The following is a 21,117-nucleotide window of genomic DNA, read 5'->3' as shown; positions in this document are numbered from 1 at the left end:
ATATATATATATATATATATAATTTCGTTACAATTTCTAATTACATTTCGCGGAATGTTTTAATCTGTCGAAAGATTTAGCAAAACATTATACGTTAATGAAGGATGTACGAGGGCTGTTCAAAAAATACGCGAACTGACGTCATAAAACAAAATGTACTTTATTTAGAAGTTACAGGCCTGGGATCCCTTCAAAGTACTCTCCTCCCCAATGCACACACTTATCCCAACGGTGTTTCCACTTGTTGAAACAGTCCTGGTACGCTTCTTTTGTAATGTCCTCCAGCTCCTTCGTCGCATTTGCCTTAATCTCGGGAATCGTCTCAAATCTTCTTCCTTTCAAGGGTCTTTTGAGTTTGGGGAACAAGAAAAAATCGCAAGGAGCAAGGTCAGGTGAGTAGGGGGGTGGGAAAGAACAGTGATTGAGTGTTTGGCCAAAAACGCACGAGTTCTGAGGCACAAATTTCGCAGCAACGCGGTGCATCTTCAATTTTTCGGTCAAAATCTCGTAACAAGATCCAACTGATATCCCAAAGTCTTCAGCAAGCTCCCTGACAGTCAGGCGTCGATTTGCCCGCACCATGGTGTTGATTTTGTCGACGTGTGGGTCGTCAGTTGACGTGGAAGGACGTCCAGGACGCTCATCATCTTCAATGGACTGTCGACCATCCTTAAAACGTTCATGCCACTTGAAACATGCCGTACACTTCATAGCAACATCGCCGTAAGCCGTGTTAAGCATAGCAAAAGTTTCAGTCGCAGATTTTCCAAGTTTAACACAAAATTTCACAGCAAGTCGTTGCTCCTTCAGGTCATTCATTCTGAAATCCGCCAAACGAAAAATCGCACTTCACTTAAAACCGCGTAGCTAATACACAAATGAAGATATCTGCAATCAAAAAATGGCGTCGTAATCAGCTGATCTGTGCAAACCTAGCGACACCAAGCGGATTCCTATGGAACCAACTGAAGCCGCGCAATTCAAACAGTCCGCGTATTTTTTGAACAGACCTCGTATTTCATTGCTACAATAAATAAGGATCACGTAGCACACGAGTTCATTTCCAAGTTTGAAAAAAACATAATTATTTTCAAATAATTTCAGCAACAATAAATATTTAGTACAAACTAATTTTAGCGACAAAAAAGGCTTAGAACAAACTGAACTGAGCAACGAAAAATATTTAATATACAACAAACTGAACAACGAGTAATTAGTAAAAACTGTTGAATGACTCAGCAGTTTTGCTTAAAGCCAAGAGAATGGGCTTTTTCTTTCACTGGACTAAAGCTGGCCAGTCAAAATTACTCCTTTGTTTTGTTTTTTGCGTTACGTTCCATTTCATGCTTTAAAAAAAGATAACAGCTTTTAACCAGTCACAGTGTTCCTTGGTAAAGATCTGGTGTCCGTATTTAAATTTTGGGCTGCAATAATTTGCTTTCTGTACGAATCGAAAGATAAATATGGTTGATGCATAAAATAAACCATCTGAAGAGAGAGAGATGATGGAAGTGTGTGAACATTATAGCATTAAGAGAGAAGGATGTGAGTGTTACAGATTTTGAAATAGAATGATTTTAGTGTTAGATTTATTAAATTAAGAGAGAGATGGATGTGAATGCTACATCTATGAAGAGACAAAAGTTGAATGTTAGATTTTTAAGAGGTAGGTAAGTAAGTATTAGATTTATTAATTAAGAGAAATGAGAGTGTGAATATTAAATCTATTAATTAAGAAAAAGAAGTGTAAGTTTTAAATCTATTAAGAAGGACTCGTATGAATTCTGTATTAACTGTGCCACTGCCATGGAACAGCTTGTAGTTTTTATTTATCTTTGAGCTGAGAAACGAACGTTCGGATTATTAGGGCCAAATAGCTTTAAAAATTAGAAACGGTGAATAAGTGAGAATACTTGTTAGTACGTTCCTTAAACCTTTGTTGGGTAGTACAATGGCCCGGCATGGCCAAGCGCGTAAGGCGTGCGACTCGTAATCCGAGGGTCGCGGGTTCGCGCCCGCGTCGCGCTAAACACGCTCGCCATCCCAGCCGTGGGGGCATATAAAGTGACGGTCAATCCCACTTTTCGTTGGTAAAAGAGTAGCCCAAGAGTTGGCGGTGGGGGGTGATGACTAGCTGCCTTCCCTCTAGTCTTACACTGCTAAATTAGGGACGGCTAGCACAGATAGCCCTCGAGTAGCTTTGAGCGAAATTCCAAAAAAAAAACAAAAAACAGGTAGTACAATAATAAACCTGCAGTAAAATGAGTGTTTTAAGGAACATCATATGTTATTTTGATGTTGAAATACATTGTATTACAATGAGGATTGGCCCCATGTGGCTCAGCGGTATGTCTGCGGATTTACAACGCTAAAAATCGGGTTTCGATACCCCTGGTGGGCAAAGCACAGATAGCCCATTGAGTAGCTTTGTGCTTAATTCAAAACAACAACAATGAGGATTGAGGAGCCCTTACAGGTTAACGAAACATCATTTGGATCTAATGAAAACATACATATGTAATGTAATACAACAAACTCTTCTCTAAATTGTCGTTTCATACATTACTTACTCCGTAATTATCGCATACATCTTCTCGGTTGTATACTACATCATCATAACCAAATCCTTAAGACACTTTGGTTGGTTTGGTTTTTGGAATTTTGCACAAAGCTACTCGAGGACTACCTACGCTAGCCGTCCCTAATTTAGCAGTGTAAGACTAGCGGGAAGGCAGCTAGTAATCACCACCCACCGCCACCTCTTGGGCTACTCTTGTACCAACGAATAGTTGGATTGACCGTCACATTATAACGCCCCCACGGCTGGGAGGGCGAGCACGTTTGGCGCGACGCGGGCGCGAACCCGCAACCCTCGGATTACGAGTCGCATGCCTTACGCGCTTGGCCATGCCAAGCCTAAAACACTTTTAAATGTCTAATATTCTTTACACAAAACCGGCATTACTATACAAATTAGTAACAGTATTCACTTAAAAAATTAAAACAATAATTCATTTTTAAAAAAAAATCTACCATACAGTGAGTTGTTTAATATCTTTTTCTCCTGTCTTTAGAATTTTACCCTGAAAAGTAGATGTTACTGAAGTATCATTTCGTGATTTTCATACAAATGTGTGTGTGTGTTATTATAGCAAAAACCACATGGGACTATCTGCACAGTCTACCGAGGAGAATCGAACCCCTGATTTTAGAGTTGTAAATCCGTAGACTTACCGCTGTACCAGCGGTATACCCACACAAATGGAAAGGTTAAAATCTGACTCCACTAGAGAAATTGATAGCCGATTCACTGAATTTATTACGCTCTTACCATATATTCAGTAAAAACAAGCAAATTATAATAATTTCAAAGCTTTAGTAATAAAATACTAGAATAATACAAACAATGCCGTGATGCTTTTAAACAACTGCCAAAAAAAACAACTGTTTGTCCAGTTGAGTTGTCAACCATGAAAAAAAAAAGCTTCATCATCTCGGGGGGTTTAGGCCTTGAAACATTTAAATTTTCTAACATAAAACGAGTTTACCTTTCACAAAACTTTTTCCTTTTTTTGTTTCAGTTGCATAAACGACACGAGGAAATTTTATGTTTGTTATTGCATAGAGTTTCTGCACAAAGTTGGTCAGGGTTATCTATGCATAACCGTTCTTAAGTTCCAGCTGAAAAACTATTGGGAAAGCAACTAGTCAACAGCTCCCACCACCAATTCGTGTGTATATACATGACTGTAATATTCAAATGAAAAAAGCATTAGAAAGAACGAACGCAGCCCCGCCTGTTATACGATATTAACACTGACCTCAATGTTGTTACGAGGTATAATTTAAGCGCTGGCATGCAATCTATGTTTAAAGTTTTTTTATGAATTCAACAATAAGTAACTCGATAGTTTAAATTTAGAAATTAAATTTTACTTGGAAAACCTGAAGAGGTAGGCGAAATTTATATAAGAAACATTTGATATTTAAACCATTTCGACTTGAGTCACTATGATTATTTTCTTGTTATAATTCTTCGCTCTTTATATATTTTCGTGTTTGTTTTTCATACTTGAATCAGGCCTGATACGGCCAGGTGGTTAAGGCACTCGCAAGTTCGAATCTCTGTCACACCAAACATGCTCGCCCTTTCAGCTGTGGGGGCGTTATAATTTGACAGTCATTCCCATTATTCGTTGGTAAAAGAGTAACACAAGTGTTGGCAGTGGGTGGTGATGACCAGCAGCCTTCCCTCTAGTCTTACACTGCTAAATTAGGGACGGCTAGCGCAGATAACCCTCGTGTAGCTGTTGTACATCTATGACAGAAATGTACTATACAGATTCGAAGCGTGTGATGAATATGCCACTCAGAATAAAACACAAATATCTATATGTATACACACACACATATATATATATATATATACATGTGTATGTGTTGGTGCGCGCGCATAAGTTTAACAGTTCATGTGTCAATTAGACGAACAAATTACATTCAACGTATTTATGAAGAAATAAAATGAAAATAAGGAAAAGGACTAAATGTAAGAAGTATTCCATAAACGTATTAAATGAAAACAAATTATATTTTGAAATATTGATTATTTTAATCAACTTTGAGACATAAGCAACTATGCAGCTGGAGAATATTAAGCAAAATTCTGTTGTTTTTTCAAATCGTTGCGAGCGTTTAGTTCATACAAACAGTTGTTATTTTGCTATAGTTAACAAGAGTCTTATAAACAAAGTAGTTTGTAAGGCTCGGTATGGACAGGTGGTTAAGGCATTCAACGCATAATCCGAGGGTCGCGGTTTCGAATCCTCGTCCTGCCAAACATGCTTGCCCTTTCAGCCGGAGAAGAGTTATAATATTACGGTCAATCCCACTATTCGTTGGTAAAAGAGTAGCCCAAAAGTTGGCGGTTGGTGGTGATGACTAGCTACCTTCTCTCTAGTCTTACACTGCTGAATAAGGGACGGCTAGCACAGATAGCCCTAGTGTAGCTTTGCACGAAATTCAAAAAAAAATAAAACAGATCTGTTGGTTACAAAGGTACATTATTTATTATGAGTACTCCTGATGACACGGTTTTACTGTATTTTATTTTCAGGTAATTTTAAATATACATTGACAGGTAAATATCGATTATAAAGTAAAATGTGAATGAAATGAATTTTCTTACATGTTTGTTGTTGATGTTTGTTTTTTTAAAAAACAACGAAATTATACAATGAGCTACTTGTCTCTGTCCGCCAAGATGAATCGAACCCCAGAATTTAGCGTTGTAAATCCTAAATTTCATAGTGTCGACAATTGTGGAATATTTTAGGACAGGTCAATACATACACAATGTATATTTTTATTTACAGTTGCCGTCTTTTCTGATATCATTTATCATTCAGTGTGGTTATCATATAGTCCACTAGATGGTGCTAAGTAATATATTATAATTAATGGTATATTGTGTTTAACTTAGGTAATGATAACAATAAACAACGAAAAAACTTTGACAGAATTGTGTTTAAAAAGTATTAAGTAACTCATGATGCTGGTGGATGTTAAAATGTCTGGATACATAGAGTTCAAGGTAAAGAAAGATATAAAACATATCTCGATACGTGAGACAGGTAGTTGGAAATGACCTTCAGGAAAGAACGCAGGAGGGTTATTCAGGCTGTAATCACAGGATCGACGCCACCACTGTGTTGCTGTGACGTACTAGATTATTATATCTATTTTTTTTTTTCACTCCATTAGGCTTAGATAGAAAATTTTACTACATAAAGTGTTCTTTGTGAAAAAACAAAAAAAACTACTTTAGTTTCGCTTAAAATGTCATCTGCCACACTTCTTACCATTTTATTGTTTCAAAAGTTTTCACGTTTAAACTTAGAAATTGGAATATAAATTTTCAAATTTATACAACCAGGTCAGAGATACTATCGGGTTCAGGAATTCCTTTTTTAATTTTGAGCTACTGTCTAGAAGAGAGACATCCAATTAGCAGCATCCACCAACACAACTGGTTTTATTCAACTCATTTCACCAAATGAATGGATTGATTGTTACATTTTTAACACACTCTTAGCTGAAAATATTGAGTGAGTTCAATATTACCACGTTTAGAACTCCAGACCTTACGATACGCAGCCAGACATTGCTCACCAGGAATCCATTTTTTATCTGATAAATTTCGGAATAAAAAAAAAGGTTTACAATTAAGCACAAAGTTCCACAATGGGCTACCACAGGTATCGAAATCCGGTTTCTAGCTTTGCAAGTCCGCATCCGCAGACACACCGCTGTGCCACTGGGGAGAGGATAGGACATATATTTATTTCCTTTCTTTAAATTTCCTGTTGGGACAGCGGTAAGTCGTCGGATTTACAACGCTAAAGTCAGGGGTTCGATTTCCACCGGTGGGCACTACAGATAGCCCGATATGGCTTTTGCTATAAGAAAAACACGCATCTTCCTCTCAAACCTTGATTATGGCGAGCATAAATAGTATTAAATATCTACATAATTGTTATAAATACGTTTTCTAAACGTTGTCCAGATAATCGGGACTAACGAACTTCAATAAAAGTGAGTTAAAGATTGTTATGGTATGAACACTATTTTTTATAGGTTGATGAATCATAATTATGACTGTGCTTGTTATAAGGCATTATTATTATTATTATTAGGTCCCTTTTATTTTTTAAATATATTTTTTATTCAGTCCCTCATAGTTTTTTTACAAAACGAAGAAGAATTTATAATTGTATTTCGATCACACTAGGTCCACGAAATAGATATGGTGCACGTGGTATGGTCTTGTATGCTCCTTTTTTTGAATTAGCAAACTTGTATTTTGAGATACAATAATACATTTCAAGTAAGAAAAGCAGTTTATTCAGTTAGGCATAAGGAATGATGAATAAATATTAATTAGGTAAGGTAGTTTAAAAACAAAGATCGGTTTCGATCATTGAATATATATTTATTTTAGCACCGGAAATGGTTTGTTTTGAATTTCGCGCAAAGCTACACGAGGGCTACTCTTTTACCAACGAAGAGTAGGATTGACCGTCGCATTATTACGCTCCCACGGCTGAAAGGGTGAGCATTTTTGGTGTGACGGGGAATCAAACCCGCGACCCTAAGATTACGAGTCGATAGCCTTATCCAACTGGCCGTCCAGGGACTGCTTACAACCAGATTTACCTTGTGCATTCTCCACTAGTATAGTGATAAGTCTGCAGATTAACAACGCAAAAATCTTCAAGAGCTCCTCGCTAACGACTGAAGCGAAACGCGATGAATAAGATGATGTTTGTTTTGAATTTCGCGCAAAGCTACAGGAGGGCTAGCTGCCCTGGCCTTCCCTAATTTAGCAGTGTACGATTACAGCCAGTTATCATAACCCACCGCCAACTCTTGAGCGACTCTTTTAATGCCCTCACGGCTGAAAGTGCAAGTATGTTTGGAATGACGAGGACTCGAACCCGCGACCTTGGGATTACGAGTCGAGTGTCTTAACCACCTGGTTATGCAGGGCCAGAAGATGATGTCGGGTCATAAGAAAATTGCTATGTCGTCAATATACAGGTGAGGAAAACCTTTTAGAGTAAAACTGAAGGTGCTTACGTTTGAAACTTGTTTTATTTGTTTGTTTTTTGAATTTCGCGCAAAGCTAGTCTAGGGCTATCTGCGCTAGCCGTCCCTAATTTATCAGTGTAAAACTAGAGGGAAGGTCACTACCACCCACCGCCAACTGTTGAGCTACTCTTTTACCAATGAATACTGGGAATGACCGTCACATTATAATGCCCCCATGGTAGTGAGTGATAATGACTAGCTACTTTCCCTCTAGTCTTACGCTGCGAAATAAGGGACGGCTAGCGCAGATAGCCCTCGTGTAGCTTTGCGCAAAATTCAAAACAAACAAACAAACTTATTCTTTATAACTCCACATTTATGTACTTTCGCTCTTTCGTCGTAAGTTGCTATTTCTTTATCCTCACAATGACTTGTAGGTGTTTAACAGGTAAATATATTCATTGACCGCTAATATATACACCCTGAATAGAAAATTATATTCATTGACACTAGTGTATACATTCTGAGCTGAAGTAAAGAGGTCGTGATCGATTTGGTGCCTCATTCATTAAATGAAAAAAGAGTTAGTGGCTGACAAGTTGTCATGGACTGTTCTTGTGGTAGAAAGCTTGAAATACAGCCACAGTTCTGCTAGATGATAAGAAGGCAAATGTGTTCTAACATGTATTTATTGCTCTTTTAGGAGACGTTTGTGCTAATAGGCCTAGGTGGATACCCACTTTTGGATGTAACAGCAAACCAGGACACTCCTTGACGAAACAAACACGAACAGCAGCGCACCCAGCATTGTTGTACATCTATGACAGAAATGTACTATTCAGATTCGAAGATTGTAATGAATATCCTACTCAGAATAAAACACAAATATGTATATGTATATGTATGCATATACGTGTGTGTGTATGTGATGGTTCACGCGCATAAGCTTCACCAGTTTGTGTGTTAATTAGACGAACAAATTACACTCAACGTATTTATGAAAAAATAAAATGAAAATAAGGAAAAGGACTAAATGTAAGAAGTATTCCATAAACGTATTAAATGAAAAACAAATTATATTTTGAAATATTCATTATTTTAATCAACTTTGAGACATAAGCAACTATGCAGCTGGAGAATATTAAGCAAAATTCTGTTGTTTTTTCAAATCGTTGCGAGCGTTTAGTTCATACAAACAGTTGTTATTTTACTGTACTTAACAGGAGTATTATAAATACAGTGGTTTGGACGACTCGGCATGGCCAGATGGTTAAGGCTTGTAATCTGAGGGTCGCGGGTTCGAATCCCCGTCCCTCCAAAAATGTTTGCCCTTTCAACTGTGGGGGTGTTATAATGTGACGGTTAATCTTACTATTCATTGGACGAAATATAGCCCAAGAGTTCGCGATGGGTGGTGACGATTAGCTGCCTTCTCTCTAGTCTTACACTGCTAAATTAGGGACGACTTGCGCAATTAGGCTCGTATAGGTTGGCGCGAAATTCATAAACAAACAAACTGGTTTGTTGAAGTCGCTTATTTCAGGTCTATTAATCGTAAACTAAAGTTACATTTAGCATATTGATACATTTGAAAATAATGCCTTAAGTATTTGTTTGTCATGAAACACAAAGTTACATAAAGGACTATTGATGCTCTGCCTACCACGGCTATCGAAGTCTGGTTTGTTTGTTTTGAATTTCGCACAAAGCTACTCGAGGGCTATCTGTGCTAGCCGTTCCTAATCATCACCACCAACCGCCAACTCTTGGGCTACTCTTTTACCAACGAATAGTGGGATTGACCGTCACATTATAATTCCCCCACGGCTGAAAAAGCAAGCATATTTGGTGCGACGGGGATTTGAACCCGCGATCCTTGGATTTCGAGTCGAACGCCTTAACACACTTGGCCATGCCGGGCCACTAGAAGTCTGGTTTCTTGCGTTATGAGTCCACAGGCATACCACTGCGCCACTGTGGGGCCGCTTTTAGTACTAAATTAAAATAGACTAAGAGGAGTTCGTTTGGAAACTTTCTCCTGATATATAGTGGAAAGCTTGTATTTCAGCCACGTGTAATTTACATATTTGATACTTTTGTTTCCATAATTTCTGTCAGGAATCTATGAGTGTGTATCGTGCTCTTCTTATTTAACAAATCAAATGTAATAAAAATGTCTGTGAAAACAGTTATTGATAAATAGCAGATGGTTATTACTATTAAAAAGTAGTTAATTATCTCTAAGCTATTTATATCTTGTTTTGTGTGTCATTGTGATATATAACCATAGAGGAAATGATTGATCTGTTTTACTCAGGAATAAATTATCCTATATATTTCTGTTTGATATTTCATTCATTCACAGAGTAACATTAATATTTCTAAGATATACTAAAGAATCTATTATGTGTAAACTTACAGGATATAGCAGATCCGTTTTACTCAAGAATAAATTTTCATATATTTTTCCATTTGATGTTCCATTCACTTACAAAATGATCTATGTGTTTCTAAGACATGTTAAAGAACCTATGATATTTAAACTTACATTATATGGCAGTATGATTTACTAACGAATATTTCCTTGCCAAAGTAACAGTTAAATATAACTGACTGTTAATCTCATTATTCTTTCATCTGCCTCTTCAAACCTTTATTTACCCCTGTGTTTTGGCAATCACCCTCGTGATTGGTCGTTTCTGTAAGTTGTTTGTTGTTTGTTTTTGGAATTTCTCACAAAGCTACTCGAGGGCTATCTGTGCTAGCCGTCCCTAATTTAGCAGTGTAAGACTAGAGGGAAGGCAGCTAGTCATCACCACCCACCGCCAACTCTTGGGCTACTCTTTTACTAACGAATAGTGGGATTGATCGTCACATTATACACCCCCACGGCTGGAAGGGCGAGCATGTTTAGCGCGACGCGGGCGCGAATCCGCGACCCTCGGATTACGAGTCGCACGCCTTACGCGCTTGGCCATGCCAGTTCCGTTTCTGTAAGTGGTTAGCTTGTTGCTGTGTTCAGAGAAACACAGTGTAAGTACGGGTGAGTTAAGTACTGCCTGTCAATCCACTTGGTTTGTCTCTTGTTCGGCTACACAAGTAACGAGTTCTGCTTTTTCGATAAATCATTCTCATTGTGATAAAGGTGTCAATTTCTTATTTTCTCCACGTGCAAGGAGGTGGGAAAGTTATTAATATATTATCCGCCCCCAGTCTGACACCTGCAGAGAGAATGTCAAGATAGCCATAGACAAACAGCATTCAAATCTAATTGGTATTTACAGTATCGGTCTGCACCAAGCTGGGGCCTCTCAGCTGACGAATGTTAAATAAAACATGACTTCTTACACGGACGAATCCAACTCTCCATTCAAACAGGGGTGGAAAACTATGCGTTCTTGTTTTATTGTTATATTTTATATAAATAGTTTATTTGCCTAAAGAACTGTGCACTATTATCATGGAGGTATGCAAACAATACCATAAGGATATTTAAATTTTACACTTTGTTGGTTTGTTTTTTATCTCCATTTTATAAAACTTTCGATATCACCCCTTCGTACAAAACTTAGGCTAGTCTATAATATGGACAGCCAAATAAAGTTAACTTCTAAGTCACAGAGAATTTAGTTCTTAAGAACAGTTTTTAGACAGCTTTGAAGATTTACTGTAGTAAACATATCCATTCATTTTACTTCTCACAGTTAAATGCTAAGTTGTTCACATCAAACAAGTTCATCCGTGAACTATCAAAACTATAGGAGTAAGTTGGAATATTATGGTAGCCAGATACTTCTTTCTTCTGTTCGACTGCTTATTGTGCTGTTCCACTTCCCACGCACATATATGGAGCTTAGTCCTAGATAATCCCATACCAGGAGATAGTTTTAAATCGGGTTCAAGTATTCCATGGAACACTTCTACAGACATGGAAAATGGGAAAGAAGTGGCATCACACGTGTTGGTAAGTCTTCAGATTCATGTGTTTAAGCAATATAAAATTTTGGTCTAGTGAAACCACACTTTGTAAGGTTTATTTAATGTCTGTGCACACTTTTATGTAATACAGTTTTGTCTTGTTTTTAATTTCGCACAAAACTACTCGAGGGCTATCTGTGCTAGCCGTCCCTAATTTAGCAGCGTAAGAATAGAGGTAAGGCAGCTAGTCATCACCACCCACCGCCAACTCTTGGGCTCCTCTTGTTACCAACGAATAGTGAGATTGACCGTCACCTTATAACGCCATTTATATAATACAACACTTTGTTTATCTTATTGAAGATGTAGCAATTTCAGAATTATATTATTTTCTTTAATTTCATGATGGAACATGTCACACCGTTATTTTCTATATTATTTTTCTGTTGTTGATGATCGTACGTTATTTTGTTTCTAACTGAGAACATTGTTAATAAAATCTGTATTGTGAATGTGCAACATATAAATTTATGTCGTATACTCCTTCAATAGCCTAACACTTACTATCATATATACCACATACCTTGCCAAGAAATGCAGGTGGGGTGACGTATTGGTGAGCGTGCCGAAGTGTGAGTTCAAATGTTTGCGTTTCGGTGTCTAAAAAATAAATTGCGCTTTGAGGCCGTTAGTTATTACATTAGAATAATAACTGCTATAATAATAATAATAATCTCACTATTCGATTAAAGCAGTCCAAGACTTTACGATTGTAGTTGTTGACCGAGTGTCTTATTTCTAGTCTGTGAATTCAAAATTGTTGTTGGCTAGCACAGATAATCCTTGTGTAGCTATGTGTTAATATCCGAAGCGAAACGAACCAATCCATCATGGTTTGTAGTTTTCAGAGTTTGATACATTGAAATACAATGTATTCAATTATATCTGTCTCAGAAAATAACATTTTTATAGCTAATTACAGTGTCATGGCAGCTCACATGACTAGTTTCCTTGTGTTAGTACTTATTTATAGTTCCGGAAAACAGGCTATTATAATCATTAAGCTGAGGACAACAGTTTCACGTTATTTGTAGAACCAGATACGTTGATTAATAAACGATCCGTTGGGAAAAAAGTAACGGAAAACCCCACCTGTTGTTTCTCAGGACAGTCACAATGGCTTCAAGAGTTATTGTGTTTGTCTATCCATTTAGCACACTTCCGCTATCGAGTGGCACCAAATCATTTTAGTACTTATTAAAAATCAATGTAATTACAAGTGATAGGCTTAGTGGGACCTAGTGTGTTTATATCTAAGATACGTATGTTACCATACTGTTAAAATGTTATTTTAATTTGTTTTTATAAAAGTCTCTTGTAAATTTGTTTATTTCAAAAAACAAAAGCTACTCTTCAAGGTATGTGTATTGTGACGACCACGAGGATCGAGAATCGAATTTAAGCGTTTTAAGGTGACCAGAAACTTACAAATTTCAAAAAAACAAAACAAAAATATTTCCTTATTTCAAAACATAATCAGAAGAAGAAAAATAAAGTTTTATCTTCCGATAGTACGTGAATTATTTTTGGATTTGTTTGTACGCGACTTTTTAATATTAGCAAAGAAAATTATAATTTTTTTTGAATGCGCTAATAATTCCAGTTGGTAAAAGAAAAATGAAACAAAAACAAAGACAACATGCAGAAAGTTAGAACTTCAACATAAAAAAAATGGTGGAAACGTTTGTGACAACCACAAACGTTAATAAGAGAAGTGAGATAAAGGGTAAATTTTATTGTGCCATTTCTCAGATCCCGTGCCACGGTCACATAAAATGTCCTGAAGGGTGGTTCTGTGATTACAACAAAGGTTATTGCGACATCTATCGAAAAGCAAAGGAACCATGTGAAAACGATTATCAATGTCACAGTAATCTCATCTGCATTCGTGCAAAATGTACTCGGCCCTATGAACCCAGATATAAAGGTTAGCATATGTTTATATTGCACATTTCTCAAATTATTAATTTTACCTGAACGCTAGTTAATATAAATTATTTCATTTAATCAAATGCGCTAATTCTCAGCGGACAAAGGTAATTAACATTAGCAGCTGAAATGTTAAGTATTTTGAAATTTCAATAGTTTAACGTTTTATCTTATATTTATGGTAGCAAGTTAAAGTTTAAATTTCTTGTTACGAAGATTACATAACGTTATCTTTACGAATTAATTAACAGTAATTCTTTTATTATTTTTTATGTTATTAAGATTGCTATTTATTACTGCCTTTCATTATTTTGTTAAACAGAAACAATATATATATAAGTTACTACAAAAAATTATAAAATACGTTTTTATGCTAATATTTTAATATTATTTTATGCTAGGATGGAGCTTTAATGTCGTTTTTGGACAGAATTCGAGCACTTGAAATGTCTGGCATTACACAATTATCCTGGAAGTTCAACAATAAAAGTATATCAAACTTTAGCATCCAGGTGGCGCTTTGATGAATGCAAGATCTTTGAAGTTAAAATGCAGTTGATAACACAGTCTACATTACTTTCTGTTGTACCGGAAGTTAGTGGGTTGTTTTAAGAGTGTACATAAATTGTAAACAGTTTGTGTTAATTGCTTGTAAATAAAACAATCAGTTCACATAATTTCACAAAAATGTCTTTCTCCAGATGATACACAATAAACATCTGTCTTACACAGACAAATATAACTTTGCTTATTTAGTAGTTTAATTTCTTTTTATTACAATTTTTATCTCATGATGATTGTTTCAAGAACAAGCGTAAGCATTAGTAACTACTTGTCGTATAATCACTGTTTTAACTAGTTGTTCGATAAGTTTACGGATTTGCGACGCTAAAATCAGCAGGTAGCCCGATGTGGCTTGGCTAAAAGAAAACATAAACTAGTTGTTTATTACTTGGATGTACGTGGTTTAGCTTCAGGTTGTTTAGACGAGTCAAATGAAACCTTAACTCCCTTTAATAAGGCGCAACTTAATTAAAACAGATATTTCTTAATATATATATATATATATAAATAAAGTAAGAACTTAATCAAACTATATTCTTAACCGGTATTTCACATTTTGTAGATTAACATCTGGTGTCTTTGTTTTTGGGCATTCACTTGCTTTCGTTAAATCGAAATTAGTTACGAATTAGTTATGATATAGATGAGGGAAAGTTGAAGTTTATAAAACCTTTTTGCCTATCATTATTATTTTTTCGCATAAGTAATTTCAATAATTAATTCATGTTGTGTGTTAGTGGTGAATTCCTCCTACACTTTTAGAGTTGGCAAGTAGACTCCTTAGCTAATTGATGTAGCTCTCGAACGAGGGATTACCAGGGGAAGGGATAAAACGTGCTTGGAAGATCACCAAGGTGTGGTCAAGGGTATCGGTAGATTGTTAGGGTTGCTGAGCCCAAATCCGGCATCAAATTTCGTGTTTCTGGCCCCTCTTCGAATCTCAAGAGCGACATGGTTGAAACTGTGTTCATAACTCAACTCAAAGCTAGTGGAATAAAACGTTGCACACCTGCTCAGGCACTACTTGCGAGCATCCTCTGGAGTTTTTTTTGGTACTGACTCCTCTTGAACTGGCTGTGGAATTAACTGAAAAGTTTCAACGGTACATTAGGGCCTATAAACCTCGAAATTACATTATTCTCTTGAACGATTCTTTACAGGCCTATGCTAATTTTATATAAAATCATAGACCTAGTCCTGAGAGCTTTCAAACCTGATGTTTAAGAAAGTCGGTATAGTCAAACCTGACCCCCATCCCTTCAAAGTCTGTTGACAACTAGCAAAACTTCGTCTTTTTTTTTTTCATCTGAAGAAGTATGAAAGAAGACCAAAAATGAAGTAAGCAAAGAAACATAAACAGACAAAAATTAGAACAAACACAAAAGATTTAATTTAGCCCTTTAAGATTTGTTGTTTCGGTATAATATTTCAATTAACTCTCACTTCAAATGACAGCGTCTTCACTTATGTGTAATTTTTCTTTAACAGCTTTAATTACAGGAGTCATAAAGCCGGGCAATAAACCTGAGTTTTTTACACAAATCGTTTTGCGATATCCTCACATCAATATTTTTTTTTTTTTTTTTGAAAATTTCATTCTAAAGTCCAGCACATCCTTCAGGAAAGTTATTAATGCCATCAGTGGAGAATATTATATTACTTTAAGCTCACGAGTGATTTTTCAAACTTTAGCGACATCTATGAATACCCTTAAGTAATTCTTTGAATAACAGGCTAATTATAATTATCAGTGATGAATAAACACACTTTGTACAGCTCAAAACTGTAAAATTGAAGAAGCAGAGCACTGGATAAACTGCCGACCATGAGAATGATTATCATTTGTAAATACTTAAATACGAGTGACAAACGTTACAACTTGCTAAGTTAATCTAGTGAGCTCCGACATAGTTTCACCAATTACTTGATTATAGAGAGCGTAGCTGTTATAACTGTACCAGTCATACTCTAAATTTTTCGATCTGCGAGTTTGACGAAAAGACCTCGTTGCACTGGAGAAAGTAGGCATAGTGTGAATTTCATGTTATTGCATTTTTCTTTACTTCCACTAATATGCTGTAATAATAATTTTGTATGAAAAGCTCAACGATATTGCAAAGATTTTATATACATTTTCACAGTGGCGTTAAGCTTTTTAAAAAGAAAAGTATTATTATCAAATTTTCGAAAATATATCGTGTTAGACAAACAACGCTTATTTGTCCTTTGATTACGTATGGAAAACATCAGGATGAAACAAAAAATTTATTTGTTTTATTTAAAATAAACACCACAAATAAAAGTGGAGAAAAGTGCGTGAATAATTCTACATATTAAGTTTCCTACATTACGAGTCTTAAACAACAAATATAAGATGATTTGGTGGAAGTCAATGTACCTAAATGATTACGTGCAGTTTCCAAAAAAAAATACATATCAGCGATACTGGCAAGCATGCATTATTAGCGAAACACAACTACTTATTTTCCGGAATTTCTTCAAACTTAAGAGATAAAAATGTTGCTAATGATAATATCTTATGTTGTTTATTACGTTAAATATCCTAACTGTAGTTCTAGGTACATTGAATCAACCACCAGACGGCGTGAAACACTGTAAGGAAACTTGCAAATAAACCTAATGTAAGAATTATTAGATCATATTATTCGCGAATGTAGGGTTGTGGTACGTTGGATAGGATTTTAGGTGCTTCCAAAACGTATTAAAAATAAATCTATCCATGAAAGAAACCTTCACTATCAAAAGGTGAAGGCCCCACGTTAATGATATTAATATATCGATTAGTCTTTTTTTCCTGAAATATCTGTTTATTTCGATTATCGGACGTGATCTTATTCAGACGTGTGCTCAGGGTAGTTCTGATAACACGGACACATTCAATGTAACTTATTTTCAAATAATTAACTCAGGTTATAATGAGAAGGAACTTAAAATATATAAAATAAACTATGATATCTAAATTACCTGTGGATTAAATTATCGTATTCGATTAATTTTATAAGCACGCTAACTAAAACTGCCAATTTTGACTAAACACTACAGAAAGCTTGAAGTCAACCCCCTCTTAAAAAAATAAAGACTCGGAGTCGGGATACCACAAAAACCATTGGGTACATTAGACTTCACACATATGGTAGTGCTCTCAGAGCATGAGGTAATGAAGTTAGTTGTTTCCATCCAAGATGAAGCCTCACCTGTGCAATCCAAATAACTAACATATGTGGTCTCCACTTTCTCCCCAACTAAAATACAAAATGTACATATATACATATATATATTTATAATTAATTACGAAATTTATTCTATTATAAATAAAGAGTTGTAAGATCACCAGTTTTTTTGTTTTTTTTGTTTTTTTTTTGGTCGATTCCTGAGCTAGCCACCGAGCAAGTCAGACGTGCCAATATGCTATTCCTGAATAGAACGAAACGTTCATCCTCGCCAGTCAGGCCGTTAGTGCCGCCTGTAATTGTCGACGGCTTACCGCCGAACCTCACGCCGTGCCAAGTCGCCACGTTGATCGCCAGAGCCAAGCCTGGAGCAACCATCGAACCGTCCAGGACCCGTATTTTACGCCGGGGAGGAATCCTCATCCAACCAGCCACTACTGCAGACCAAACCTATCTGTGCCAGCCATGGAACACTGAATTTAAAGTAAGTTGTTCCCCAACGAAAAGTCCAGTCAATCTTTATTCTGTATTCCTCAGGGGCGTCGACCCATCAATTCAACCAGAAGAAATTAGACAAACCATAGAACCCCAAATACAAGCCAAGGTATACGCAGTTCATCGAATTTATTCTAAGAACAGTAATCATCCCACACACTTCATGAAGATAGTGACAACATCGAAGTACAGTGCCGACTGTATTTTACGAGATGGCTGCTATTATCATATATTTCATTTTAGAGCCGAACGCCCACATCGACGACCACTCAAGAATGGTTCAAACCAAGCACCCAGATATCGTAAACAACCAACGGAAATCTTCCAACAGGAAAATACCAAAATACCGCCGATTCCAGACCGTATTAGAAGAAACACGAAGACGGATTCAGACAACCCGACTCAGAAGAAGACAACACCCACTGTCGGCAACACGCCAAGTTGCAGTAGTTCAAGAAAGAAAAAGGACAGTTCCTGCCAGACTTCTATCCCAGTTCCACAGAACTCAACAACCAGCCAGACTCAAACCATTACGAAGATAACCATCGACGCGACAGCACAAACCGAAAAACAATCTACCTCCACGCAGAAAACTCAAACCAAAATCTCGAGAAGAAACAAAGCATCACAGACCAGCGAAGAACAACTCACAGAAGAACAGCCAGTAGTTCCACCACCAAGGCCACGTTTCTCAGTTGCACCAATGGGCTTCAAGTGTGGAAACAAGTTCATGATGAAATTGCCACCCGATCTACAAGACTGCAGCTAACAGTTTTCACGTACACCATCAACGTAGTTCATCAGTTTTTTTTTGTTTGTTTTTTTATTAATTTAGTGTTTTTTTTTTTTTTTTTTTTTTTCTTTCCCAGCTACTTCCGGGCACGGTCTGGGTAGACTATTCGGCGCCCAGGCCGTGAAAGTGGGTTTTCTCGGGGTACTCCCGTTTCCCCCCACAGCAAAATCTCTGGCATCGGACCTGTAGGTCCCAGCCTCATTCTGAAAAGGGCCGTTTACCCAGTCAAGGGTATCTAATCAATTACAGTAAATTTAAAAAAAAACCAATTCGCCAGCCGCCAGGGTTCTCCATCCTCGAGCTAAAGTCTGGCTCACTTCACTTTCGCTGCTTTCGTCCAGTTCTCCCGTCCTTCCTCTCACTCACAAATATTTTTGAAATGTTAAAAATAAAGTAAAAACTCCATGGATATTTTAAAACATTTCTCACGTAAGGGGACGAAGAGGAACTATAAAGTTCCTGAACACCCCAGTTGGAGAGAGAACTCTTCTGATTTCTCTCTCTCTAAACTGAACCCCTGCCACGTTAGTTTAGTTTAGTTTAGTTTATCACCAGTTCTTATGATGTGCTTTGAATTTATTATGTCATTAAAGGTGTCTACAGTTTTTATGAATCATCTTCTATGTTTGGTATTCTCCCTCTTATTTGTAAACTGTAATAATTGGAGGAAACTTGTACCATTAAAGTTATCTTGATTTTAAATATAAATGCAATGGGCTTATTCCATGTCAAATCATCCAGGGGGCTGCAGGTGACCCCTATAGAATGCCTTGAAAAAATTCACATGTGATCATCTACCTATATAATAAAACATTGCCAAAGATTAGACCAATATCTCTAATAGTTTCTGATTTACAACCCTGTAAAACTTAATTATTTTTTTTTATTTTTGGCTAATTCATTTTCGTTCAACTTTGGTGGCTTAAAGCTGCAAGAGTAATGGTGGTAGAAGGCTAAAATTTGCAACACTGACTGAATTAATCTCACAGAATTCAAAAATGGTCTCAAACCAAGTTTATCTCTCTTGGGTAGATGAATTGTGAATTTTTTCAAGGCATTCTGAGGGGGTCATCTGGAAAATTTTACAAAATCTGGATGATTTGACATGGAATGACCCTATGGGGTGTGTTGCAACAATAAAAATACTTTAACAGTTACAATGGGAAATCAGATGAGTGACCAACATGAAAGTTGCTCTAGAAATACACAAAAGACACTCAAGTTCTCTTAGAAAAGACAATAGCAACAGGTCTGATTCCAAACCCTGATCAAAGATGCACAAAATGTGTCACACTATTGGATGGTGTTGAAAACTGTACTCAAACTGTAACTACTGTCATGGTTATTTTTCAAAAAATATATTGAAAGAAATGTACACTATATTGGTTCTGCTATATGTATAATAAATATATCTTGGCCTCTCAAATAATTACATTAAAATTGATAGTAAGTTTACCTAAAAGAAATATGAATAACAAACTAAAAGTCATCTTTACCAACGGTTGATAATATATGGAATAAAAAGTATTGTTGTAACTATAAATAAACAAATGTAACTCCATTTACCTCAGTCAGTTGACAGAGGCTATTCTCAAAACATTTCCCCATTTGCCTGATTTATGTTAGCAAATGAAATAGAGTTAATATTTATTTTAATAATTGGAATAATACCTCCTTTAATTTGAGCAGTAGATGGAATATGCTAAACTGCAGGTAATGGAAGTAAACGATATCTTGTGGGAAGGGCCACTCCCATATTTTTGGTGGGCTGATATGGTAGAAATTGGGTAAATGAATGCAGTCAGAAAATCTCTGAATGCCTGTTGCTTTGTTTGAAGTGCTTATGCAAAACTATTATATGTGCACAAAGACTATCTGCATTAGACATATATAATTTTAAACTGATAAATAGAATGAAGGCAGCTAGTGAATAAAAACTAGTAACAAATCTTGTATTTACCTAATTAAGTAGTGGGATCTGGCCATTAATTCTATGATACACCCATGGCCCTAAAATGCAAATGTAATTTTGCAGCAGTGAAATGTGAACCATAAAACCTTAGTTTTAGTGTTAATAATGAGTGCACTGGAAGTGGTGGTTCGGTCCCTAATGTGAATAACAAACCTATTAAGTGCATCAATTATATACATGACTGAACTAAAAAATGTTATTTGTGTTCATAGCAAACCTAGTAAGGCTGTCACTTACTATCTAATTTCAAGTTACAAAGCAGAGGAATGGCAGTCTGTCAGCAGCACACTACCACTCACCAACCATGTTAAAGGACTGACTCTCATTCTTATAATTCACCCATAGATTTTGTTTTGTTTACTTAATTTTGTGCAAAGCTACACTAGAACTATCTGCATTAGCCATCCTTAATTTAGCAGTGTAAAACTAGAAGGAAGGCAGCTAGTCATCACTACCCACTACAAACTAGTAAGCTACTTTTTTACTAATGAATAGTGGGACTGACCATCACATTATAATGCCCTCATGGCTGAAAGGATGAACATGTTTTGTGTCACTGGGATTACAGCCCATGACCCTCAGATTACAAGTCGAGTGCTCTGACCACT

The 21,117-nt window shown here is 36.4% G+C and overlaps 1 protein-coding gene across 2 annotated transcripts; it reads left to right on the top strand.

Moving 5' to 3' along the window:
- Positions 1-1,383: 1,383 nt before the first annotated feature.
- Positions 1,384-14,218, top strand: LOC143246482 (uncharacterized). 2 transcript variants are annotated; one of them, XM_076493287.1, is made up of 4 exons: positions 1,384-1,545; positions 11,292-11,551; positions 13,318-13,492; positions 13,896-14,218. In XM_076493287.1, exons 2-4 carry the CDS (start codon positions 11,366-11,368, stop codon positions 13,937-13,939), a joined length of 405 nt encoding a protein of 134 aa, XP_076349402.1. In that variant the 5' UTR covers positions 1,384-1,545; positions 11,292-11,365; the 3' UTR covers positions 13,940-14,218. The 2 variants fall into 2 exon arrangements, with proteins under 2 accessions (XP_076349402.1, XP_076349400.1); XM_076493285.1 differs by lacking the exon at positions 1,384-1,545 and having other exon boundaries at positions 10,590-11,551; positions 13,896-14,217.
- The last annotated feature ends 6,899 nt before the right edge of the window (positions 14,219-21,117 follow it).

The sequence above is a fragment of the Tachypleus tridentatus genome, chromosome 3 (genome assembly GCF_004210375.1).
Source record: "Tachypleus tridentatus isolate NWPU-2018 chromosome 3, ASM421037v1, whole genome shotgun sequence".
Lineage (NCBI taxonomy): Eukaryota > Metazoa > Arthropoda > Merostomata > Xiphosura > Limulidae > Tachypleus > Tachypleus tridentatus.
This window is presented reverse-complemented; position numbering and strand designations above follow the sequence as displayed.

Bases quoted from the DNA above. Each gene is read 5' to 3' on its own strand.
- LOC143246482 (XM_076493287.1), top strand. From the start codon at position 11,366: ATGGTAGCCAGATACTTCTTTCTTCTGTTCGACTGCTTATTGTGCTGT. The intron at 11,552-13,317 runs GTAAGTCTTCAG...GCCATTTCTCAG, and splicing joins AAGTGGCATCACACGTGTTG to ATCCCGTGCCACGGTCACAT. The intron at 13,493-13,895 runs GTTAGCATATGT...ATTTTATGCTAG, and splicing joins CTATGAACCCAGATATAAAG to GATGGAGCTTTAATGTCGTT.